This window comes from Corella eumyota, chromosome 4 (genome assembly GCF_963082875.1).
Source record: "Corella eumyota chromosome 4, kaCorEumy4.1, whole genome shotgun sequence".
Taxonomy (NCBI): domain Eukaryota; kingdom Metazoa; phylum Chordata; class Ascidiacea; order Phlebobranchia; family Corellidae; genus Corella; species Corella eumyota.
The window spans coordinates 6,575,803-6,601,322 of NC_137493.1; the positions used below are offsets into that span (position 1 = coordinate 6,575,803).

The following is a 25,520-nucleotide window of genomic DNA, read 5'->3' on the forward strand; positions in this document are numbered from 1 at the left end:
TAAAGTGAAAACTAAATAGTATTGGAATTTTTTTATATAACGCTATATCCTGAAAGTCACGTGGAAAAAACGTGAGGGAAATTTTATATCGTAATTTACAGATTGTAGTTTTAGACTGTTAGATACGGATAAAACTTTTTTTAAATAATGGATGAACTTAAATTAAATTGGTTTAGTGAATTAAATCCATTATGGCCAGGTCAATGCATGTCAATAAAAGTGGAAGACGTTTTATTTCATGAAAGATCAAAATTTCAAGATGTATTGGTATTTAAAAGGTAAAAACTAAAACTTTTAAGTTTTTATTTTTAAAATATCAACAAAGTAAGTGATTTATCAATACATTGTTATTGCTATTTTAACAAAGACAAATTTAGTTTTTTTTATTTTTTCTGTAAAATTTTTATTTGTTTTTTTTTGTTTAGCAAAACTTATGGCAATGTGTTAGTTCTTGATGGAGTGATACAATGTACAGAAAGGGATGAATTTGCATACCAGGAAATGATTACTCACCTCCCATTGTTCTCCCACCCTAATCCACAAAAAGTAATAAGCCTTTTCTATACATACTTGTTTTTTTCTTTGTAATTTAAAATGTTTAATATAAAATAGAATAAAAATGTTTTAGTTCTTTATTTCATCAAACTATAACGCTATTTTCCAGGTACTTGTAATAGGAGGAGGAGATGGGGGTGTGGTTCGAGAAGTTTTAAAACATCCATCTGTTAAAAGTGTTACCCAGTGTGAAATTGATCAGGTGAGCCAAAAAGTACAACACAAAAAATATAAAATTACTTTATTTAAGTTAACAAAAATGATGTCTTCGGTATTTTTTCATTGTTGAAAAATTTTTTCGATCATGTGTATTTTGCGCTTTTTAAGTTTCCTCATTAATTTCGTTTTGTAATATTTACCTCTTTACTCATATTCTCTATACCCTTGATACTTAAACTCTATATTTTTTAATGATTGGGGGTTCTTATACCCCAGAACTTTCATGGTCCTTGAAATTGTAAAATATTACTTTGCAAATTTATCTTGATAGCTCTTTCTTAGTATCATGTTTTAATATTATTCTACTTTTCACAAGGTTGTTATTGATGTCAGTAAAAAGTTTTTGCCCAACATGTCTAAACAAATGGACAATCCACGTCTTAAACTTCATATTGGAGATGGTTTAAAGTTTATGAAACAACATAAAAACGAGTTCGATGTTATCATTACAGATTCTTCTGATCCACAAGGTAAAAAAGAAGTATTTTAGTATATTATTCTTGCTATAAACAGATTTTATAATGCATTTCATGTTAAGTGTTTCTTTAAAATTTGCATTAGTAATTTGAATTCAACATAAAAACTACGGAATTAAAATAGTTTATAATTATTAGGCCCAGCTGAATGCCTATTTGAAAAACCTTATTATGAATTGATGTCCGCTACATTAAGAGAAGGTGGAATACTGTGCGCACAGGGAGAATGCATTTGGTTGCATTTAGATCTTATCTGTAAAATGAAATCATTTTGTGAAACCTTATATCCAGTTGTAGAATATGGGTATTGTACAATACCAACATACCCAAGTGGTCAAATAGGATTTATACTATGTAGTAAAAGCAAGGTAAAATGACAATTTGATTGTAAAGAGTTTTTTTTTCATGGTCTCGAACAATTTACCTAAACACATATTTATTTTATTAATCTTTGATTGTATTTATAACATGCTTGATGCCTTGGGTCTGCTTACTAATTTTTTTACTTTTATATGTAGGAAATTAGTTTTTCGAATCCATGTAGAGAAATCACAAGTGATGATGTAGAAAAAATGAATATGAGATATTACAATCATGCTGTTCATAAATCAGCTTTTGTATTGCCACAATTTGCTAAAATGGTAAGTAATACTAAACACTTTTTATATGTTTCATTTAAAGTGTTTTAGTATTTTTAAAAGAAGCTAACTTATGGCCTATGACATGACGATGGTTTAACTGTTTCAAATTTAATTTTTTTTAATTTAAATACTATGTTTACTTTTAGGCTTTGCTTAACAATAAATCTGAATGTAACTCCTACCTCACGCCTGAAACTGACAGTGAGGATGAAACTTAATAAACTAAAATTGTTTTTTAATAAAAACTAAACGAATCATTTAAAAAAGTTTTACCTACTTGATCAGTTCCAGCAATTTTTTAATTCGCTTTTATCTTTGTATTTTAAATAATTCACAACATAAAGTGGTGGTATTTTAGCTAACTGTTTTTGTATACTATCTTTGTTTCTTGCTAATTTTTAATGCTTATCTACTAATGTTATTTTAAAATGACATAAAAATTTGATTAATATGTAAATGTGTATATTAAGTGTTGTTTGTTGACATTTTCTGTGAAAAAAAAACAATTGCCAAATGTGTTTTTACTTGTACATCCCACTGCCCACATTTAGTTCTAGTGTGTTATTGTTCTTTAAAAACTAACACGTTTTTAAATATTTAAATAAAAAAAGAGTAATAAAGCTTTTGGTTTGGTTTATTTAAACTTTCCGAATGGTTGTATAATTCAAAGTCATAAATTATATTATATGGCTTTTTTAGGATATATCTTTATCAGCGACCTAAACATAGAGTAACATCAGTTACTTCGACCCATTTTCGAGTTGCCTTTAGCAGTTTGGGATATCATATGGATTATAATTTTGTGGTAATTATGCTGCTGATTAAGTGCTGGCTCAGCAGGTGTTCATACCTTTTATAGAGCCTTACTTAAGGGCGCTACAGCACGAGAGCAGTGGAAATTGAACCTGCGACCTCATGGTGGTGTAGCAAGTGTTTTCACCACTACACCATGCTTGGTATATTCAACTTGTTGGTACCGATGTATCCGCGTGTATTTAACATACTTAAAATCGTTAATTTATTAATAATTAACAAAACAACGTGAACATATCAGAACTATCAAAAAACAATCTTTAAATCATTGGTTATACTTATAAAGGGGACCGGCAGCGTGGTGTAGTGGTAAGAACTCTTGCTACACCACACATGAGGTCGCGGGTTCAATTTCCATTGCTCTCATGCTGTAGCGCCCTTTAGTAAAGCGCTATAAAAGGTATGAACTTCTGCTGAACCAGCACTTAGCAGCATAATTACCAGGCAATTATAATCTATAATATCCCAAACTGCCACAGGCAACTCGAGACTGGGTCGGAGTAACTTATGTTACTCTATGTTTAAGTCGCACAATCGACTTTCCCACATCGAGGATAAAGATATATACAAAAAAAAGGGCTAGTATTTTTGTGTTGCCAAAATGGACTGTAAAAATTCCAATTTAAAAATAATGACTTTACAAAATTTAATTAGCATTTAATTCAAACATGAACAACGATAAAATTTCCTATTACCAATAAACAAAACCAGTGCAGTTGGCCCCATTTTAATTATAAACACAGCGCCATCTATACATTTGCTCGCTAACGTCATTTCCTTTAAATGACGTCAGACGTAATCTTATTCTTTTAATGTGGTGAGTGTTACTTAGTCTTTGTAACATCTAACTGTCAGACTGTGTGACTGTATTTTGTAAATGTTAACACCCTTCTTCCTGCGCATTTGCAGCTGCTATTAATATCTCGTAAGGTTGTGGTAACAAAGGAAATGGTGCGTTGTAGTGCTAGGCTACGTAACAAAGTTCAACTTAAGGACGTTGCACAAGAAGAAGCGCAAAACGAAAAAAACACAGTTAATGAAGACGATGCCTTTGATTCTGAAACAATCCAAATGGAAACAGAAGAATCGGATTCTGATTGCGAATTGGACCTGGAAGCACTGGCAGATGATTTTGCGGATAAGTATTTAAGTAAAATGCAATCTTCTAAATCTGAAAGCTTTATTATGTTACCCGGAAAAAATAAAGAAACATTTAATTCTGATAAAATATTAAAAGATAAGTTGCCAACTGCAATTGATGTAACTGGTATTAGCACTGAAGGGTATATTAATGTAAATGCCCAAGCAAAGCAAAATAATAAAATAATGGAGCTTTATTCAACATGTTCTAAAAACAAAGATCCAATAATGAAAAAATCGGTTGTCACTCCAGATTTTGAAACAAAACATAGCGTTTTTAATGAAAGACATGTCAGTCTAAATTCTCAGAAGAAACAAAGGCGGAAAATAAGGGCGGCGACCTCTGGCAAAAACTGGTACAATATGAAAGCTCCGGAAATGACCGAAGAAATGAAAAGAGATCTTAAAATTCTTCAAATGCGTTCCGTACTTGATCCGAAAAGGTTTTACAAGCACAATGACAGAAAAACTTTGCCAAAATATTTTCAGATGGGTAAAATTATGGACAGTCCAGCTGATTATTATTCATCAAGAGTGCCAAAGAAACAAAGAAAACAAACTTTGGCTGAAGAGTTGCTTGCCGATGCCAGTTTTAAGAAATATCAAAAGCGAAAATACAATGAACTGCAGGCAAAGCGGAAAGCATTGGGGGGCATTAAACATTTTAAAAGAAAGAAGAAATCTGCAAATTAAGAAAAAAATCATTTTACATTTGGCATTAGTTTTTTTTAATACCTGTTTTTCAAATAATTAATGATTCTAATTAATTTCTTCACCTGAATGCACCTGAATTTTGATATTAAAATTTTCTAAAAACAAACTATTAAATGTTAGACATGCCACACAATGAATAATCTCCTTGCCTTTTTTCTGTAGGTATAACTGTAGTTAACACTTAAAAATTACATGTTAGTTGATTACACATTCAGTAAAAATATGTCAAAATCGAGGAGTCCAAGTCCAACCGAAATAAAGAAGAAAAGCGACAAACATAAAAGCTCGAAAGATAGAGAATATCGGAAAAGACATCGGGACAGTTCTAAAGATCGGGAGCGAAAGCACCGTCGCTCAAGGGATCGAAGCAGTCGACACGGTAGTACGAAGAGGTCAAGATCTCGTTCTAACTCAACTGACAGGATTGATATTTTTGGAAGAGCTTTAAGCAAACGTAGTGCGCTAGAGGAAAAGAAGAGGAAAGAAGATGAAGAGTTACGAAGTGCCATCGAAAGACAAAGAATGATGTAAGCAAATTGTTACCACTTTTTGTCGATTTACTGTGGTTCTTCTGATACTTTAAAAGAAACCGTGTTAATGTTATTTATAATTTCATAGACAAAAGAAAGAACAAGAAGATAAAATAGTTGAAGAACAAACTAAAAAAAGAGTTGAAGAATTAGTAGCAAAGCGGGTTCAAGAAGAACTTGAGAAAAGAAAAGATGAAATTGAAAAAGAGGTACGTATACAAAATTTCACTAATAAAAATAATTTATTTAAAATTAAACATTATAAAGTAAATAACGTTTTATTTTATGGGCCTTTTTTATTCTTACTTTAAAGGTTTTACGCCGAGTTGAGGAGATGAAAAAGGTGATGGAAAAACAATTAATCGAGGAACTCGAGCGGCAGAAACAAGCTGAGATTCGGGCTCGGCAAAGAAAGGAGGTAGAGTTGATGTTTTAATTGTAACTTAACCATTTAACTTTGGGTTTCAGAAATTTTAGATAACCTGCTGCCCATCGATCCCTTCGACTTATATAAATTTAGGAACTCATCAATTTTTTTATTTAATTTGTTTGTAAAATATTTCTTTACACTAGGCCAACAAGATTTTCTTTTTACGATTGAATTACGATTAAATTTGTAAAAAACAGCCCCCTTTGTCCTTCAATAAATTGTATTGTGCGTTTTTTGCTAAGCAATATAGACAACAATTTAAAGTGTTTTTCTTGCCGCCATTAGTATATCATTGATCCTCAATATTTGAAGAAAGAACTAATATTTTAAGGTGACTGCATGCAGGTAATGGGTAAGTTGCTGTTATTTAGGTTCAAACCTTGCATAAGCATCGGTATTAATCACAAAAAACTGTTTTTATTTGACACAGAGTTATTTAACTAGAAGGGGCTAACAACAGACGCAAGCATGGTTAATCTTATACCAAAAAGGCATTACTAGTATGCTATAGTTACTAGTGGTATGATGAAATTGATAAGTTGTAATATTGTTAATATAGTGTCCTATTAAACATAACAGCAATAGATTAAGTCTACTTTTTATTTGTTTTTTTTCTCAAGGAGCAGGGTTAAAGGGTTAAATTCTCACAGTTAGGATGATGTACAAATACATATGTCCGCTAAAAATTTATTTATTACTATTGTATTGTGTTATAATTGTTGGGTTTTCGCTTGTTTTTCAATATATTAACTTTTTTACCGTTTTAGGAAGAGGAAAAAGAAAAGCACAACCAACTTAAAATAATCATGGAAGAAAACGAACGCAAAATTAAAGAAGCACAAGAGCGATTGGTAGGTTTTTCAATTTTGAAATTAAACTAGGTTGTGTGGCAAATCAAATGTTGTAGACATCTGTTTTTAGAGACTATTTTGTTTAATGCTACCCATTACAAGTAATTGAAATATGATTTTAAAACATAAGGTTACCAAAAACATGACTCAACTAAATTGATTGCCCACTTCATAGGCAGCATTTTATCTGTCATAAAATGTTAGCAACAAGTATTTGTTTATGGTGGTTTACCCACCTACCACAAATAAAACTTATTAATTTTGAAAGTCTGTAATTAAACATACATATTGCTTTGTCTATTACTTCCTGGTATATATCAATTACTTGATGACTGTATTTTCATAACAGGCTGAAGACAGGTTAGCCATGGTAGAAGAACAACGTTTAATTCACGAAGAACGAATGAAAATGGAAGACGATAAGCGAAAACAAAATCGACTTCAACAAAACGTTATTCTAGGCAAAAAGAACAGCAGACCAAAGCTTTCATTTTCTTTAAAGTGACCCCCCAGTAGTTGGTGTTTTCTTTACATGATATTTGCATTTTTTGCAAATGATGTCGCTGCCACATAACCTAGGTTATTATCCATACTTAAAGTTGGTTAGGTAGAATAAAAACACAACTTTGTTTTAATTTCTTTTGGAGTTGTGGTTATGCTCATGCAATCTAAGTGTTTTAATTGTTTGCATGTTTTTTTTGTACTGCATTGTTAAATGTTACAGGTAAGTATTTTAATAGGCATGTAATGTAAAATATTAGGTAATGTTGAAAGGGGATTAAAAGCGTTGCCGTTACTTTATTTTAAATTTATATTTTTGTGTTTTTTTTCAAACAGTTAATCATTCTTGAATAAATATTTAAAATAACATTACAACCCTACTACACAATCTTTACTCTTTGCTGTTTTCAATTTAAAAATCTGGCAATTTTTTCCTGTAAACCATGCCGAAACATGCTTTATTAGCAGGATTTAGCTATTTTTTTGGCTTTATTTTAAACTAATTTAGTTTTTGTAGTACAGTTTTGTCTATAGTTCAAAATGAAAATTTCTATCCCACCTTCTTTCTCTGCGCAGGTAAAAAAGTAATTTAAGACATTTAATTTTATTATAAAACATTTATTACACCCTAAACTAAATTCAACATGATATCATTAACAAAAAAAAATTCTGCCCAAACACAAGTGCTTTAAATTCTGTTTAGATAAACCACATAAAAGAAATGTTTTTAGATAAAAGTGTCCATCATTCATTGAGTTTCATAATTATGCAAATATAACATAAAGTTTTGCCCACAAACCGCATCTTGCTTTTAAATTTAGGGGTTTCAAATCAACCCACTAAATTCTTCTGATAAAAACATTGCACTTTTTATTATTTTCGCTATGAGTTGTTTCCGTAAAACATCATTCTCGGTTGAATGTTTGCTGGATTAATTACACCAGTTTGGTAAGCTGCCGAAAACTGTCTGTCAATGTGTGGGGAAGCACCCATTGGGACAAACCCTTGATGTTGATTGGTCATACCCCCGTTGTTAGTAATAGGTTGTCTTGCGCCCTGTAATAAAATAAAATGCAAACTGATTATTCTTAACAATACAAAAGGATTGTAACGTTATTGTTACCAGAACACTGAAAAAGAGAGTTACAGAATAATTATCGACTTACAATACTTATTGATGGTCTTCCGATTCCAGCACTTGCCAATAATCTTGTCTTGTGTGCCTCTTGCTCACGAAGTTTAATAACATGCTGGCATATTAATCCACCCAGAGATCCATATTCATTTAAATATTCATCAGCAATGTCAGGAGGTTGTCTCAAGTTTTTGATTACTGGGCCACAATGTTTCTAAAAAAAAAGTTTAATTTTTTTGTTGAAAAAGATATTTATTATAGATAAGTAATTATTAAACATAACTATATATACCTTGTTACTTAAATTTGTGCAAAGAGATTTGTTTAACTTACTACAAGTAGCCCTCGTAAATGTTCAGCAGCAGTTTTATCGATGTTGTTTAGAAGAGGACTTTCTAAGATATCTTTGATCCTATCTCCTTCAATTCGAAGCCGAGGTAAGGCAAGACTTTGGACAACCTAAACACATAGTGACAAAGTTGTAAGAAGATCAAGTTAAATAAGGAATTTTAATTAGAATTTTGAAGATTTGTAAACACTTTGATGGCAAAAGTTTAGTTGAGATGTGTTAACATCTGTTGTTTGTCGGTAACATTAATTAAAGGATATAATTAGAAAAATTATAATTATTGTCCCTAGAAATAAACAAGTTAAACTCACATCAGGTCCAAGTTCAGCTAAACCAGCAACACTTCCATATCTTGCAGCTAGTGAGGACTTGTCATCGTGGAGACACTAAAAATACTTTTAAATAAAAAAAAAACAGACTTTTATCAGATTAATATTATCATTCTTGAAATTTTTTTGCACCTTGCAAAATGTTCCTGTTATTCGTGATTGGATCAAGTTGGTCGAAGTGCTAAAACTTCTGCATATTTGAGCCATTAATCTTGCAGCATAATCTCTTAAAGCCCAATGGTTGTCTACATCTGGTCTTGTGCATAGTTGCCGGCTTACTATACATGTCATAACGGCAGGAATGGCTTCATGTAACTTTAAAACAATTTTTTATAAAATATGCGAATTTACATAGAAAGTGGAAAGCATTAAACAATGTTAAGCTTAACATCTTAAATACTTGCATTTTTATATCAATTGTTAATATTTCTTATTCGTGACCGGTCATTTGTTTACTAAACTTACATATTTTTCAAGATTTAAAGTCGGGTTGTCCATTAAAGCTTTAACCATTCTCATAAGATAGATTAATAAGGCCAAATTGTTTTGTACAACATTAACTCGCACGCCTTCAGATACAAATGTGCTAAATCTTGGCAACATCTGAGATAACCCTGGATCTAATGCCAGACTTTGTAACGCTTCCTAATAATAAATTACAACTTTTTCATTATTTACCAAAGGTTAAAGAAAAAAGTTGATAATTGAGTCAAAAGAAAAAAAGTCAAATACTAGTTTTTACTTAATTAATAAAACAACAACAACTTGCCAATCACTCAGGCCTAATTTTACCCAATATGATTTGGACAACCAGTCTCTATATAGTCCAAAACATTTTTTTAGCCCAAAATGTTTTTTAAGCAGCCACTTTATATACACAGAGGAATTATTAGAATCATTAATATTTGGAAGACAATGGCCCAGAAAAATTAATACTAAAAAACAAATTTCTTACTGCTCTCCTTGCTTCACTTGAGCCAACTGCTGCCTCAGTGATTTCTTTGTAATAAAGTTGTTGTTCAACAGAAAGCTCGTGGGTGAATTTTGCTTTTAGTCCAACAGTTGAAGTAGAGAAAACATCGGATTTCTTTTAAACGTTTAATAAAATTTAGGTTGTTTTTTTATTTTTTTACAGAACCTAATTAGAATTTTATTTGTTTTAAATCATGTTTTAAAAAATTTAATATATGTAAGTATATAAATGGTTTTTATTTAACATACCTTTGAAATAGAGTTGAGGGGGTTGTTATTTGCAACATTGCAGGCTTTTATTGGGTCTGTTCGCTTGACTGTTTCTTTTCCTTCCAACTTTTTAAGAACATCGATGCTACTCCCTGTTTCTGGAGCAGGATTTTCGGGTATACTTGGTTGGATGCCTTCAATGGCAAGCCAGTGAGCTAAAATGTTAAACTAATTTAAAATACCATCAAAATTTGGCATTTGTGTCCTAATAAACAGGTAATGTTTGGCTAAAACTACAATTTTTTTACAATATTTTGGTACAGATACCTAAAATAGACATCAAAAACAAAACCCAGTTGATAATGTAACGTAATTTTGCTTTTTTTCTGCCCCTTCTACGTTTAACTATATCGTAAACTTTAAATCTCGCACCAAGTTCAGTATATAACATATGTATTTTCAAAGCGATAATCAGCACTATAAAGCCACCAAACACAACCGTTCCTCCGCCTGTTCACTATGACAACCAACACTATTCATTTCTTACACTTTTTACTTACAAGTCACGAGATACAGACAACAGAGATAAGATGTGCCCACGTGACTAAAGGTGTAAGCACGTGACTAGTAACAGATAACAAGTTACAATAGACAATTAAATGGCAGATTCGTTACAATAATTTACTGAAAAAATTTATCCCACCTTTTATTGCAACATTGTGTGGTACTTTGGGGGCTGTCCCACTTATGATCTCGTTTAAATCCAACTCCTTTTCCTCTACAAAATGCAGCTCCCTACCACCTCCACTTGCAAAGCGAAATGGAATAAATTCTTCGGCAACAAACCCGTACAAAGGCTCAAGATTTTTTGCCTAAAATAGCGAGATTTTGTTAATGTAAAATCTTGATCAAATATTTAATTAAAAAATATTTTAAGAGGTTAACAACCTTTAAGGCATCATCAATATCCTGACAATTCAAGTTAATTCCTTTTCGATGATGTGAAAATTTGATTGACTCCTAAAAAAATTGGTTTAATTTTATTTATAATAGCAATATTAACTCGTGTAAATTTAATAAACAAAGTCAAGTCTAACATCTAAACCTTGTACAAATACATAATATTATTAAGCCTATATTAAAAAAAACGTAACACAAATTTAATAAATGCCCAAGTTATTGCATTTCCCAATATTTGTAAAGATTATATTTCGTACCTGAACTACTTCTTTTATTCGATAAGCAGCTTCCTCGGCAATATGTGCTGCTGTTAATTCAGGGATTTGAGTTATTCCAATTGATTCACCGACAGCTTTTATGGAATCTGGATTTAGGTTTTGTGAATTACTAATATTATTACTTACATCACTGTGTTTACTATTTGGATCAGCCATCCTAAACATAAAATAATTAATGCAAGAATGTTTATTTGCTACTTGCAAAAAAAAAAAAATTATTTTAACAAAGCATAGATGTTAATTTTGCAAAAAACTAAGTTAAAAAATTAACATTTGAATTCTTAAGCGGGCTGGGTAACATTTTGAACGGACCCAAGTTTCATAAAACCAGGAAGGGGTAAAGTCTGACCCTCCTCTGCCTTAAAGAAAGTATAACTTAATATTATATCGTCAACATCTGCTAACACTGGATCATTGTCAAATTCTGGATCAATGTAAAAAAATACTGGCATATCCACCTCTTCATGTGGATTAAGCCATTGTTCCTCGAAGCAAAAACATTGGATTTTATTAAAATAAAGTCCAGCCTGTAGTGGTATGACATTGTACGTGGCAATTCCTACAATTGGTTTGTCAGTTGGATTTTTAGCTGTATAAAATGCCAAGGCTGTTTCTCCAGGTACAACTACAATCTCTTTTTGTGTGGGCTTAAAGTTCCACTTCATTTCGGCGTGATGGTCGGCATTAAAACAAACATTAATTTTCCTTTCTCGAACTGGAGTCATTGTTTCAACCATGTCAATTTTATGTCCCAGTTTTGGGTCCCCACCTAAGCCTGTAGCTTGACAAAAAAGGCGATATAAAGGTACAGCTGCATAAGAAAGTCCAATCATAACTATCACAACGGAAAATATGTACAAAAGTGCATTTTTGTGATTTGGGTTTTGATTCGGCTTATGAACATATCGGTAGAAATGTAAGGTCCATGTTTTTTTTTGCAAGGTTGATGATGCAACATTATTAAACACAATGTGTTTGTTAGACGGTTTTGTATATAGACTACGAACTAAGGGTAGTAAATCTACATTGGTTCCCTGTGTATAGGTAAATGTTTTGTTCCGTCCATTTCTAATTGAATAACCTGAAATTAGTTTAATCGAATTTACTCGCAAATTTGGGGCTGATGTCAGCAGCTTTTTAGCTGTTACCAAACACATACAATTCATTGCAAGCACTTAATTTAATTTTTTTAAACTAGATAACAAAATGTAAATGTTAAAACATCATGTCTATTTTTAAATGAACAACCAATCAATTTTTTCACGTTAAAATCCCATTCAAATTTTCGAAGACATCTTGTTTTGCATGAATGCTCGCCCAGTAACTTTTTTTTCGTACTCTCTCGTTTGACTTTTATGTGAGGGCGTGTAAAAAAGGCAAAAACGTGCTGCCAAAACACGCGGTAAGATATCTTGCAAGAGTCATCTGAAGTCTTGATAGTTCCTTAACGATTTGTTTTTTTAATTGCTTAAATTCACACAAATTATTAGCTTATACAAGGCTAATATGTGATTTATTCAAATTCGATATAAATAGTACGAATACAATAAATGGCAATGGTAAGTATAAAAGGTTATGAACACAATCTAGGTTAAATGTACAATAATGAACCCATGCTGTTAATCCATTTGATGAGTGGCATTGTGTTTTTTAAGGTAATACAATGGAAATAGCATTTGTCGATATTTCGAAAAACAACGAACAATACACATCAAATTGCAAAAGGCACTGAAATCATGTAATAATATCATCGGCTCAATAAAGCTTGATGGCGTTTGAAAAATTAAAAATATAGCTATTGTGGATGCAGTAAGCATGTCAGAGGTAACACATATTAGACCAAGGATAAACCAATTTCGAATCCTTTTCAGTAGAGTTTCCCGTTTTGAATGTTGTTTTGAGTTGTCATCAAGTGTTTTTCTGGTATCACAGGATTTTAATTCACTACTAATATCTGGTGTTGAAATATACATGCCAGGCCTTTCTGATTTTATAGTGGCCTCCATTTCTGAGACCATACCTGCAGAACAGTTTGGTTGTCCTGGCCGGACGTGTTTGCTAATCACACTTTCACGATTGTGCTTAAATATTGGAAAAATGTACATATAAAGCAAAAACCCCTTAAACAAAAATACATAATTTTATAAATCCACAGATAAAAATGAATTTAATGATACATGGTCTACTAGTTAAAATGTTTTTATGAATTTTAGGAGAAGAAAATATGTACGATTTTAAGACTAGGTATATAATATAAACAAAGATTGTCACACTTTCATACTAACCTCTATAATAATGTAGCTAAACGCCACCAAAATAAATGGAAGTTGATTAATCAGTGGCACTCGCAAAATTACGCACGTCGAGTTAATTACACTATACAGTGTGACGTTGAACTGAAAGCCAAGCATAAACATTGGGTTGATCACAAGCATAACCAAAATACCCCAACTCAGGACTTCCATCCACTGATGACGAAGATGACACAAAGCTCTGTTTTGGTAGAACTGGTATTGCCTCGTCCACAAAAATAAATATGTGAATGAAAAAGACGAATTTACAAGAACTGTTTTAATGCACATCAAAGCAATACAAGATGTCAGGTTGTTTCCCGAAAATAGAACGATAAACTGCTGACACCATCCATGTAAAAAATTTGTCGCCGCAGCCATAATACATAGTATTCGTAAGGATCTTCCATATTTTGGCTTTTTGTATGGCAATTTTTCGTATATTAACAACGAAATTAAAACGAGCATATTTAAACTTAAAAAGAATCCAGAAACAACTTGGTATGATATTTTTACGCCATATGTTATTTCAAATGTTTCATTTTGTTGCTTGGATACATTCCCTAATAAGGGATTTTTAGACGTATTCATTTTACTTTTTATATAAGCCCTACCCTGTTCTATCTGAATAACAAAAACTACACTTGAATTTAAACTAAACATAGGCTATTAGTAATAAAACTAAGTTAAGTTCAGGGTCCTTTTTAATGCCACTATATTCAAAGGCATTAATTCTATATTGAATAGAATAAAAACCTAGTCTAAAATTTGCTATTACGAAGTACTTTCACAAACCACAAAATTGTAACCATTTTCTATACAAAAGCGCGTAATTTACGATGGCATTTATAGTCAGTATTTCGAGCTATTGTTAATCAATCTGTTTACATTATCCTGTTTATCGGGCTGCCCTGTGTTCCGTTGCCAAATTAATACACGCGATAATCATTTTATAAACTGTCAAGCGCTTTTTACGTCACAGCAATAATTTATGGAGTTTAGCGAATTTTCTGTCAAACTGTTGATGGGAATTACCAAGGTCAGGGCAGGTGTTTTTCTTTCGTTACTGCGTTTCCAGACAGCATTCAAAACTGATAGGTAAGCATATATTTTAAGAAACAAAAAATATTTGTGGGATTTTTATAAGCATTATAGGTAATAGGAAATAATAAACTAGCGATTCCTCCAAAATCCTAAATGTGATTGACACATGAATTATTGACGAGACTAAATGGCCCATTGCGGTTTTATGCCCCTTTTAGGGAGCCAAATTGCAATTTAAACATTTTTTGACAAAAAATAACTTTTTAAAATATAAACATCGACTTATAAATCTTACAGAAAACAGTTTTGTAAAAACGCTTAAAACTTTCGGAAGTAGAGCCAGCTTTCCCGCGAATTATCTTATCGTCAAATATTCAAATTTCTGAATTCGTCGTATTACATGTCACTTCCCCAAATTGTTATTTATTACTTGGTATTTTTTCAATTAAAAATAAGAATCCTTAATTTGTTTAAATATTAAGACTTACATTTTGTTTTACCTACAACGTCATTGCGATATATACATTAAATAGTATTGAGATTTAATACAAAAACGACAAATTTTATGTTTATACTAATTATAAAAACTATTAAAAATTTTTCCATGATTTTATAATAATAATGTCGAATTCACCAGACCAATTTGTTATGGCATAATATTGTGAACATATTGTACGTTTTACTAACGCATATCTTTTTTTTATTCCTTATCACCTTAAGGTGATAGGTTTTTATATTTTTCTATTAGGGAACTGTGTGCTGTTATATCGTGTTTGAGCTACCTGTTAACGCCGGCCTCGAGGGCGAATAGTGTGGCGATGGTGGGACTCAAACCCGAAACTTTTCGGCTTGTAGTACGCTTCCATGACCGCTTAACCACACTACCCAACTAACTAACGCATATCTTAATGTTATAATAACACACGTAATACGTATACTTAAAAATTAGGAGTTTTTTATTTAAAATCTACAGTCATAATTTTTTTTATCAAAAAATACATATGTTTTAATATTTAATAGGTATTTGTAGCCTAAAATGTGTCTTTACATTTTTAATATTTTTTAAAGCTGTGAAGTTATTAATAGTGTAAAATATTATTTTTGATCCAAATTGGGTTTTAATATTTAAATTAATTAAGTTTAATATTTTTTTTTAATTTATTGAGTTTGTAAGCTATTTATTTTTATAAATACACACCATTTTATATATAAATACAACTGTATATATTTATACAGATTATACTATAGACTCTAATGTCTATGATTTATACCTAAGCCTTGATTAATGTAGTTAAACTTTGTTTATCGTTGTTTGAACTTTATTTGCTAGCTTATGTTATTAAAAATTATAGATATAAAAAATAGTAAACAATTAATAAAAAAAAATAAACGCAATCCAAATATTTTTTGACATTAATTTATGATATTTTTTTTGACTTTATTTCGTAACGGATTTTTCTCACTTTGTTTCCGCGATCCGTATTTTACCCACTTTGGATTCCGCCTTATTATCTAATCCACATTTTGTATTTACTTTTTTATTTTCAATTCGTTTAGTGAACCGAGTTTGTTCCACAGAAAAAATATTTTATGAAAAGAGAAATTTTATAAAATTAGTGAAATAGAAATATTGTAGCTGTGCTGGACTGTATATGTTTCAAAAACATAAACATGTCTCAATCTAACGACTGCGATAAGCAAAATAGTGACGTTGTAATGGAGGAATTAGGAATCTCTGATAAAAATCAAAATTCAAATGTAACTGCCTGGCCCTTGGGTGAAGCAACGCAAAAAAGCAACGAGAACACCAAAGATAATCCCGAGAAAGAATCGTTTAAGTGTGACAAAAACTACACAACTTTTCCACATTGGAAAGTAAGAACTTGTATTTCGCAAATTAAAGCACCATCCCCCTGTACACATGCTTTTTTAAGACGTCGAAAATCGCAAGAGCCCCATCTAAAGAGGCAAGTAAACACAGATAAATCTGGACAAGAGTTTCGGCGAGCGCTTGCTTTTAATGCTGCTTCACCACGCTCAGGTTTTTGCCATAATGGGAAAAATCAACCAAACTCAGCAGTAACAATCAACGGAGATCAGGAAAATAATCCTTTAAAGCGATGTAATAGTGCTCCTGTATTAAATGACCTAGAGTAAGTTTTAATTTTTTAATTATAAACACTGTATATATATATATTATATATATATTTATAAATTTTTATAACTTGTTCGTTTATTAGTTCGTTCTTGTAAATTGTAGTAAAGTATTTTGTATATTTATATCTTTTTATTTTTGTATAGATATTTTTTTTCTATATTTTTTTTTATTTTTTCAGCATGGATATTATACCAGTTGATTGGCAACCAAATGTTATATCGAATAACAGTGGAAGAACAAGAAGGTTTAGTGCAACTGTTGTTTCTGTTAACTCAGTAAGTCAATATTGACAAATTTAAAAAAAGTAATAAGTTCTTGTGTGATATATATACCAGCTAATAAAACAAGATGTTAATAATGTTCTAAAGCTGACAAATGCAGCTCAACACTTGGTTCGGGTAAAAAAAATTGCCCAATAATTATGTTGTCAAAGCATTTTTAGTAGTTAAAAATATATTATAAATTAAATAATTTTTTTCAATTAGTCTCCAATTGCTGGCGCGCCTCGTTCAACTTCAAGATTAAGATTACACCAATTGAGATCTGTAAGATTGTGCTTATTTTTATGAATAATTTAGCACTTATTTAAAGTGGTATAGTTTTTTTAAACTAGGTTAATATGACACCATTGTGGTATATAGGTAATCTGATAATCTGGTATGCAAGTAAAATAATAAACTAATTTAAAACTTAATCAAAATTGTCTATTCAAATTGTACTCATTTTTGATTTAAAATTTTATTTAAATATTAATTTTAGGAGGAAAGTTTAGAAGGTATACAAAGCAAAGAAACTGCTCATGAAAGGTTGGTCACTTTAATTTAAATTTTTTAATTTTTGATGTTTTTTGTAGCATAGTAAAAATACATTGTTTTAAAATAATGGAATGAAAAATATTTTACGAAAATTAATGCTTATATTTTTACAGAGAAGTTCAGGCAAATATTCAAATAACCTCGAATTGTGGCGACATGTCAATAAGCGATCGAAGACGAACAAGTTGGGATGGTTTTGATAGTTTATCCCCTAATTTGAAGAGCTCGCCTCCGAGTAATGATAAAGGACATTTTCCTGTTCCTGTTACAGGTAAAAACAATAATTTAGTATAAGTAAATGTTGTTTTTTACTAAACTTTTTGGTGAATCCCTAATTTAATCGTTTTATTTTAGTTCCAAAATCAAATCACAATCGTTCAAATGAATTTTCAAACATTACCCCCGGTTGTTTAAGTCCCACTATATCCCACCTACCCCATCCCACATCAGGTGGTATCCCTTCACCCCTGACCTTTTCACCCTCACCCTCCATGCCAAATTTTTCACCCCTACCCCCCTCACCCACAAGAGGAATTTGTGGGCCTGGAAAACAATGTTTTTCACCATCAATGCAAGTTCCAATGTCTTTAGCGAGGGCAAGTAGTCGGAGTCCCTCACCAAGTCCGACCCGAAGACAATTTGTTTCGTAAGTTTTGGTTAATAAAAAATTTGCATAAATGTTAGATTCCTATTTTTTTAGTGTTGGTCTTTAATTTTTTTACAAATTCATTCTGGTTTGCCTCAACATGTGTTGTGGTTTTCAGTGAACATTCACTCGTCAATTTTAGTCATTTCCTATTGGTTAAGGAAATTAGGGCGCTGTACATGAATAATAGATAATCCTTCCATAGCATGTATTTTATGTTTAAAGTAGACTAGGCTACACTACAATACTTTTTGATTACATGCTGACTGTTAACACAATCAAAATTTATTATTTATCGAATGTAAAATTTATTATGATTTATTTTGCAGGCGCCGCAGAAGTCAAAGTCCTTGTATAATGCGACCAAGTGCTTTAGGCTCAATAAAACGAAAATGTAAGCATTTCTAAGTAAAGGTTATAATAGGCATACAGTTATAATATTTTGCTTTTAAATGTATTAAAAAAATTCTTGAAAACATCTTTTAAAAAAAATTTGTTGAAAAAATTTTTTATATTTTTTTTTTGTTGTTTTTTAAATTAAGGCGACTCGGACAACGAAGGTAACTCTTCACCAAAACGAAGGACAACCACTCAGTATATAACAAACAACACTATTTTACCTGGTTCGCATATAGATGGTAGTTCTACTCACACCTCTTTATTCTATCAAAGGAATATGATACAACGTTCACATAGGTATGTTATATACTCTTTTTTTACTGAAAAAAAATCTGATTTTTTTGTAATTTAGGTATTTAGCAGTATGTAATTTCCTGTATTCTAAAAGTATTCTGAAAATGATTTAAATTTTAAAAATTTTGTTTTTTTGTAAAAATCCAAGCTCAACAATCAAAATATTTTTTGAGGTTTTTTCCTCAAATTATATTGTGTATCACACCATTCAATCAAATCACTGGTTGTTAAATCAAGCAGTAATCTTAAGTCTTGATTCTTTTCTCTGTATAGGTCATGCAGTCTTTAATAGGAAATCATTATTGTAATTAGGTTCAACAAATCCTGATGAGATTATTAATCCAATTAACCTTAAGAAACCAATATTTTTTAAATTTTTATAATTTATTTTTGCGTTATTTTTTTTTTTTAATTTTAATTTTGTTTTAGTTTGTCATCAAGTTCAGTGGACAGCAACGACATGTACAATTCTGGTGCTTCCCCCTGCTCTCCACATCACCCTTCCTACCCTCAACCCCACCCGATATCGGGGTTCCAACACCCCCTGCACCAAACCTCCACCCCTTTGCACTCACATGGGACCTCAGGGGCTCAGTTACCAGTATGTTAAATATTTTTACAATAATTTAAAAATAAAAATTTTTAATTTTCTTTTGCGATTACGACTCAAGGTTTATTTTATATTTTTGCCTAAAAAATTTGTATTTCCTTTTTTAAATGTTAGGACAAATATAAACAGGTTTTAGGTAATAAAAGGGTAGCTATACAAAATTAGCCATGTACATTAACAATAGGCATTTTTTACCATTTTTTTATTAATAAATTTTTTTAGTTACCTGACCATCCTAATCGCTGCTCCTCTCCCACGAGTTCCACTTGTTCCTCCTCATCCCTCGAGGGCATCCTTCCTCCCCTCCATTCACCTGGGTTATCCTTTCCTCGAAGATCAATAAAAGTAATTTATTTTTTTTGAAACAAATTTTAATTAAGATTTGGAGTGTCTAGATTAAAGGATTAGGGTTATTGATTTTTAGTAGGATATTAAGGAAGAAAGAATAGGTTTATTTTTATACTTGCATCAGCTCATTAAATATAAAAAAATGTTAAGATTTTTCGTACGAATTTTATAAAAAAAATAGTTTTTCCACCAGTAATATCATTTAATTTTTTAAGTTAAGCACTTTTATATTTTTAATATTTTAAATTAAAAATATTCGATATTTTTAAATATATAAGCGCCACGGGCATTTCTTTTCTGTAATAACATATATTACACAAGCGAAATATCAGCCAGTGGTAAATAGCAAGCCCAGTGCCTTAATTTCGCGGTCTGTTGGTCTCTTTAACGCTGGTTTGGTTCTCCCACTTGTTGTTGAGTTGTTTGTAGAGAGCTATTTCGTCCGGTATGTACAATGTTATATAGGATATCGGGCATTACGTTACTTAAAGCACGCTGTGTGCTATTTTGGTAATAGCGTTTAAACAGTATACCTTCGCTAACGTTGATAACGTTGAATAACGCTCATTGTATAGCAAACTTTACAATTTATTGATTAAATTCACAAATATTTGGTCATTTAGGCTGTTCCTAAAAATACCAGTGCTCTTTTATACAAGGCCCTGTTCAATAGTTAAAATACTTACTTGAAATGTTTTTTTAGTATTTTTTGTATTTCAGGACACAACCGAAACGACTTCACCTTTAGCTAAAGAAGCAACTGCTATTTAACAACAATCATTTTAATATGACTTCCACTTTTTAAAGGTTTGTTTGAGCGATTTTGGACTATTAAATTTGCATGTAAAATTTTAGTAAGGCTCGGTTATAAACTGAAGTTATAAAATATAAATAAGTTTAACTTTTAGTTGGTATATTGTGTTCATTTAATATAATGTTTAATGGAGTTTTTTAGGAAATATCACAACTCTTAATAACTTTAAAAATAACAAAATTTAATTTAAAAACTTGTTTTTTGTATAACGCACTTACCATTTTACCATTCCATCCATTAAAATAGAAAATAATCTCTACTCGGTTTGAGTCTCTGGTATGGTTTTCAAGCTTGAGTTATTTAAGACTTAATTATTCGATTACACGCTCACTGAACGCGTTCTATGTTTGTTAAAACGATGGAATGGTCCTGGTTTCTTTTATAAAGTTTAAAGTAAATTAAAGCCGGTTTGCTTAACAGCCTACAAATGAATAAAGATTTTGGCGTATTTTAACAATACAACCAACGTACGGTTTACGAAACAAAAGCTAGTCTTAAAGTACGTTTAAAAACGGATAAGAACCGGTTGTTATTTGTTTAATTAAATGTGTATATTTAACATGATAACACGTCCTCGTAAGTTGTTTAAACTGTTGTTGAAGTCGAGTATTGTGCAAACACAGCCCGTTGCCTTAACCCGCATAACCTCTTGCAAGTTTAGACTATTCATGCAATTAACTATACGCGTGCGTTGCCACAATACAAATTGTGCGCTGTTGTCATATCTCGACCTTGTTTAATATCCGACGCGGCGCATATTTAATGTGTTTTGCGCACGATTTTAATAATGTAAAACCACAGAAATGATTAACCAGAGGCATGTTGTATAGAACGGGAAATTGATCGATTATGTATAGGCCTGTGTGTTGGAAGTATGTTATAATATACGAAATTACAGCACTGTATTTCTTTGAATATAGATAGACATTACATTTTTCCTTTAAAATACTTTGGTTTATGTGTTTTTGATAAATTTTGGTATCCACTTTGCGAAAATAATTTTAACCACTTTGAAATTGGCAAATTTAATCGGGCTTACGCTTTTGTACACATTAGGCGGCCTTAAAATCGAAATTTCAATTTTTTATTTAAAATTTTGTGTTTTTTTTAAGTACAATAAAAACACTATCAATTAATATAGATTTTTTTGTATTTTATTTTAGTTAATTTGTTTTTAAAGCAATCGATAACAATATCATTAAAAATCACGCAATATCATCATTTTCTCTGGAAACAAACTAATTTCGGTTGTTAAAAAAACGCGCGACAGTCAGAATTTTACTACTTTAATTGGGTTTTTATATTCTCTCTGCATTTAATTACCACAGTCGATTTCGCCAATAAATTATAGGCAGCTTAATTATAATTGGCTTCATCAGCTGTTTATGACAAAGTTACGACACGTTAATTTTTGTTCATTTTTAAAAACAGTTTTATATTTTTTACCATAACTTTTAAAATATATAACTTTTTTAAATCGTATTATAAGACATATCCTATTTTTTCACCAATTTTAGTATTACCATTTTTTAAATCTAATTCAATCGAGATTCTCCTAAATGTTATTAAATTCTCACTGTTTTAGCTTAAAATAGCACGGTATTCTCGTACCAGGTTTTAGGTATGATGGCCTTTAAATATCAGATTATAATGGTTTTGGCCGCTGGCTTACAGGCATAGAAACTAAGCGTGTTTGTTTCACATTTTGTGGCTTTGTGAATGTTGAAATATTTATGTTTTGGAGAACTCGTTTTTATGTTAGGTTTAATGTACGAATGTCAAGGGCGTTACAACGATGTATGGGCCTTGTTATGTTGTAGTGTTAGCTGTAAGCATTATATTTATATATTTGCAAATATGTTAAAAATATATTTTTAAGGGAATCGGTAACCGTATTGCAATTCCTTGGGGTTTGTTACACGTTGTTTTTAAAACTGAGCTTCTATACAGGCCAAATTGTAAAAATTAAAAGTTGAATTTAAAAAAAATTAGTCAGAAGGTTTATAATTATTATGTATTCACTTTGTTACAATTTGTCATCAAGTGCTTTTAATTTAATCTGTCACGTGATTTCTTAACATGATTATACGTCATTTAACTTCAAACTACATTTCCAGACATCCTAGAGAAAGGCCATTTAAAACTTATCATAGTAATGGTTGCACATATTATAACCTAATTGTTTTATATTTAGGTTAATTTAATTAATTATTTTGTTTATGTTTTGCAATCTTATTTACATTATTGTGTTTTTTTGAAGGAACTGATTATTGAATTAAATTTCCGAAATGTACAAAGTTTCCACGACGAAAAACGTTTCAGCAACTTGTTACTTTAGCAATAACCAAAATATTTGTTTTGAAAAACTTGCTGCCATTTTTCTACGACGTAATGTAGCAAAATTTTAAAAAGTGGGATTGGATTTTTAAATTTGTCAAACTGACTTTGTTTTGACCTCGATTAGTTTTAAATGGTTAGGTGTACATGCTATTTTTTCCTTTTTTATTCTCCTTTGCTTGTATTTTGTTTTGGGCGGCGACCAAAATGCTTTTAAACCAATTTTACTCTTTTCTTTGTTGTTTTTGTATGATTTATCTAATAGCACAAGTAAGAAATCTGTATTTGTTTAACTAACAATTAAAATCGAATTTTTAGTTTAGCAATAATTTGGTTAGGGGTGTGTTTTAAAGCTGCTATTTTTTTAATATTCAAACACAACATTTAGGTAACAATATGTAAAAAATCAAATTTATTTTGTAAATAGCTTGAGCCTGTTTGAATAGGGTCATTTTAAATTGGGTCCAGCATTTTAAGCGTTTTTATTTTATTCCGTTAAATCTAGTGCGCATGCGCGATGTAGACCTAATTTTAAAACAATTTAAAACATCAATTTTTAAAACAAAAAAAGGTTATTTTTTAAATAGAATTTCGGATGTTTAGGATTTTTTTTTGTAATATTTCTGACAACGCGTCATGACAAGTAGTATGGTTATAGTCTGCTGCTCGCTTTTCATCTTTGCACTTGGCGTTTTTAGTTCAATGCTCTAATCTTATTTTCATTCGTGTGTGTATGTGTTTCACTGTACTCAAAATATACAAAGTGTTCAACGTTAAAAATCACCTTTTTGTCCTTTCCCATTTACGTTGCTTTAATTTATAACCAAGTTTGTTTTAACAGAGAGGAAATCGTGTAAAAAACTTAAGTAGGACAAGTTAATTTGAATTTGCAATTAAGTTTCCCAGTAATTAAAGATTGCTTTTAGAAATTGTAGGTCAATTTTCTTTAAAAATCGATAGGTCTATTAGATAATGTGATTTTATTAGATACAATGATATAAAAGTATAGAAAAATATTTTTGAAAATGAATAAAAATAATTTAAAGTTCTCTACGCAACTTAATTTTAAGCCACGGAACAGCTGGCAGCCCATCCTCTGATTCTGCGTCGTTGATGACGTCATATTTTTCGTCTTCATTCTCCGACGACAGTTCGGAAAATTCATCGCTCGACGATTCTAGGTTATCATCTACCGGTTGAAAATTTTCGTTTGATTTTTCGCTGTTGGTCTTTTGAGGGCGTAGCTGTGCAGATATTCTTGCCTGTAAAACACAAACAGTGTTTTTTAGCCTGGTAGTGTGGTTAAGCAGTCATGGCAGCGAACTACGAGCCGAAAGGTTTCAGGTTCGAACCGCACTATTGCCATACTATTCGCCCTTGAGCCCGGCGTTTACGGATAGCTCACCACGTCATAACAGCACAACCTTCTCCAATAAAAAACCTATCATCTTAAGATGATATGAAGAGAAAAGTTTTTTTTTGCAAATTTTACTATTAGTAAAACAGTTTTTATACTTGAATTTTTTATTAATGTGTTTTGATTCTTTTACCTTTGCCTTGCTCATTGCTTTTCGCTTAACCAAACCCCACTCTACAACATTCGTATCGCTCGGATTTTTGCTCTTTCTGTTTTTCTTACAACTTTTCGAAGACTTGCTCTTCTTTTTCTTAAGCAATATATTGAGACTAGATTTCTCGTTACTCGATTTCGTCTCGGTTTCGGAAGAACTCGTAATTTCAGACTTAACGAGGGTTGTTGTAATTCCTGACGTGTTTGTTGAGCTGGTATTTTCACAGCGATTCAACACATTAAATGTCAGTTTTGGTTTAACGTCGTCTTCTGTCTGGTGTATCGTATTTATTTTTTTATGTGAAGAATTGATCTTATTTAGTGGCTGAAATTTTGCTAGCCTGGTTTTAATGTCAGTTACGTCACTAGGGACTTGATGACGTAAAATTGGGGGATTTTTAGTCGGTGTTTCTTCTTCTTTTATGCTTAACGAACGAACGTCTGAGAGAACCAACTTAGAATTGTTAATATTGTCGTCACCAGTAACCTGTTTCAGGTGACTTTCCGATATGCAAAGGGCTGATGACGAAGCCAGCGAATCACAGAGTGGCACTTCCACCACGTGATCTACTACGTCACAATGGAAGTCGTCTTGTAAAGAAATGGGCAAATTTAAGGCCTCGAATTTAACAAAATTGTCATTTTCCAGATTTGGAGGACTCAGGCTTTCTACCTTGTTTAAACTCTCCGCTAAATTAAAAAAAAAATTAAAATAAAATAATTAAAAAATATTTCTATTTAGGTTTATGTTTTTTATTGTTAAGAGACATTAATGTTTATATTATTTACAAAGTTTACTACCATTTTCTTCTGATTTCATCTTGCCCAGCGGGTTAATCACAATTGGCCTATACCCAAAATGTAAAATAACAAATTAGAAAAATATGAAATATTATTTTTCAAAAATATTTTCTTAATAAGTTTTAAAAAAATAAAAATTTAAATAATTGCAAAAAAACTTACTTTCCTAAGTTATCCACGTGGTTAGAATCAGTGTTCGTAGTGACGTCATGATATCGATGGGGTGACGTCATTCCCAGAAAGCGATTAAGCAAGAAGGTGGGGTCCGACGCTCCACTTGGTGGCTTTAG

General features: G+C 31.1%; 7 protein-coding genes across 7 annotated transcripts; 4 read left to right on the forward strand and 3 right to left on the reverse strand.

Annotated features, from left to right (window-relative positions):
• Positions 1 to 114: 114 nt before the first annotated feature.
• LOC145751609 (spermidine synthase-like) lies at positions 115 to 2,478 on the forward strand. Its single transcript, XM_082567794.1, has 7 exons — positions 115 to 278; positions 426 to 546; positions 665 to 757; positions 1,091 to 1,244; positions 1,389 to 1,618; positions 1,769 to 1,891; positions 2,038 to 2,478. The coding sequence occupies exons 1-7, from the start codon at positions 148 to 150 to the stop codon at positions 2,107 to 2,109; spliced, it is 924 nt and encodes a 307-aa protein (XP_082423920.1). The 5' UTR covers positions 115 to 147; the 3' UTR covers positions 2,110 to 2,478.
• Positions 2,479 to 3,517: 1,039 nt separating this feature from the next.
• On the forward strand, positions 3,518 to 4,720 carry LOC145751421 (deoxynucleotidyltransferase terminal-interacting protein 2-like). Its single transcript, XM_082567561.1, has one exon. It carries the CDS (start codon positions 3,653 to 3,655, stop codon positions 4,535 to 4,537), a length of 885 nt encoding a protein of 294 aa, XP_082423687.1. The 5' UTR covers positions 3,518 to 3,652; the 3' UTR covers positions 4,538 to 4,720.
• On the forward strand, positions 4,720 to 7,250 carry LOC145751423 (arginine and glutamate-rich protein 1-like). Its single transcript, XM_082567563.1, has 5 exons — positions 4,720 to 5,085; positions 5,177 to 5,297; positions 5,402 to 5,506; positions 6,286 to 6,369; positions 6,719 to 7,250. Exons 1-5 carry the CDS (start codon positions 4,751 to 4,753, stop codon positions 6,872 to 6,874), a joined length of 801 nt encoding a protein of 266 aa, XP_082423689.1. The 5' UTR covers positions 4,720 to 4,750; the 3' UTR covers positions 6,875 to 7,250.
• Positions 7,251 to 7,366: 116 nt separating this feature from the next.
• LOC145750699 (transcription initiation factor TFIID subunit 6-like) lies at positions 7,367 to 11,259 on the reverse strand. Its single transcript, XM_082566786.1, has 11 exons — positions 11,083 to 11,259; positions 10,814 to 10,885; positions 10,569 to 10,737; positions 9,905 to 10,080; positions 9,639 to 9,770; positions 9,149 to 9,328; positions 8,816 to 8,998; positions 8,666 to 8,740; positions 8,339 to 8,464; positions 8,037 to 8,219; positions 7,367 to 7,926 (listed from the first exon to the last, which is right to left on the reverse strand). Exons 1-11 carry the CDS (start codon positions 11,257 to 11,259, stop codon positions 7,753 to 7,755), a joined length of 1,647 nt encoding a protein of 548 aa, XP_082422912.1. The 3' UTR covers positions 7,367 to 7,752.
• LOC145751422 (cytochrome c oxidase assembly protein ctaG-like) lies at positions 11,259 to 12,369 on the reverse strand. Its single transcript, XM_082567562.1, has one exon. The coding sequence runs from the start codon at positions 12,267 to 12,269 to the stop codon at positions 11,385 to 11,387; it is 885 nt and encodes a 294-aa protein (XP_082423688.1). The 5' UTR covers positions 12,270 to 12,369; the 3' UTR covers positions 11,259 to 11,384.
• A 353-nt stretch (positions 12,370 to 12,722) lies between these two features.
• LOC145750700 (uncharacterized) lies at positions 12,723 to 14,009 on the reverse strand. The gene is made up of 2 exons (XM_082566787.1): positions 13,389 to 14,009; positions 12,723 to 13,223 (listed from the first exon to the last, which is right to left on the reverse strand). The coding sequence occupies exons 1-2, from the start codon at positions 13,983 to 13,985 to the stop codon at positions 12,723 to 12,725; spliced, it is 1,098 nt and encodes a 365-aa protein (XP_082422913.1). The 5' UTR covers positions 13,986 to 14,009.
• Positions 14,010 to 15,999: 1,990 nt separating this feature from the next.
• LOC145750338 (uncharacterized) lies at positions 16,000 to 23,632 on the forward strand. The gene is made up of 12 exons (XM_082566350.1): positions 16,000 to 16,591; positions 16,775 to 16,871; positions 17,082 to 17,141; positions 17,356 to 17,402; positions 17,525 to 17,682; positions 17,766 to 18,057; positions 18,387 to 18,451; positions 18,600 to 18,753; positions 19,180 to 19,351; positions 19,583 to 19,705; positions 20,429 to 20,515; positions 22,783 to 23,632. Exons 1-11 carry the CDS (start codon positions 16,110 to 16,112, stop codon positions 20,477 to 20,479), a joined length of 1,701 nt encoding a protein of 566 aa, XP_082422476.1. The 5' UTR covers positions 16,000 to 16,109; the 3' UTR covers positions 20,480 to 20,515; positions 22,783 to 23,632.
• The last annotated feature ends 1,888 nt before the right edge of the window (positions 23,633 to 25,520 follow it).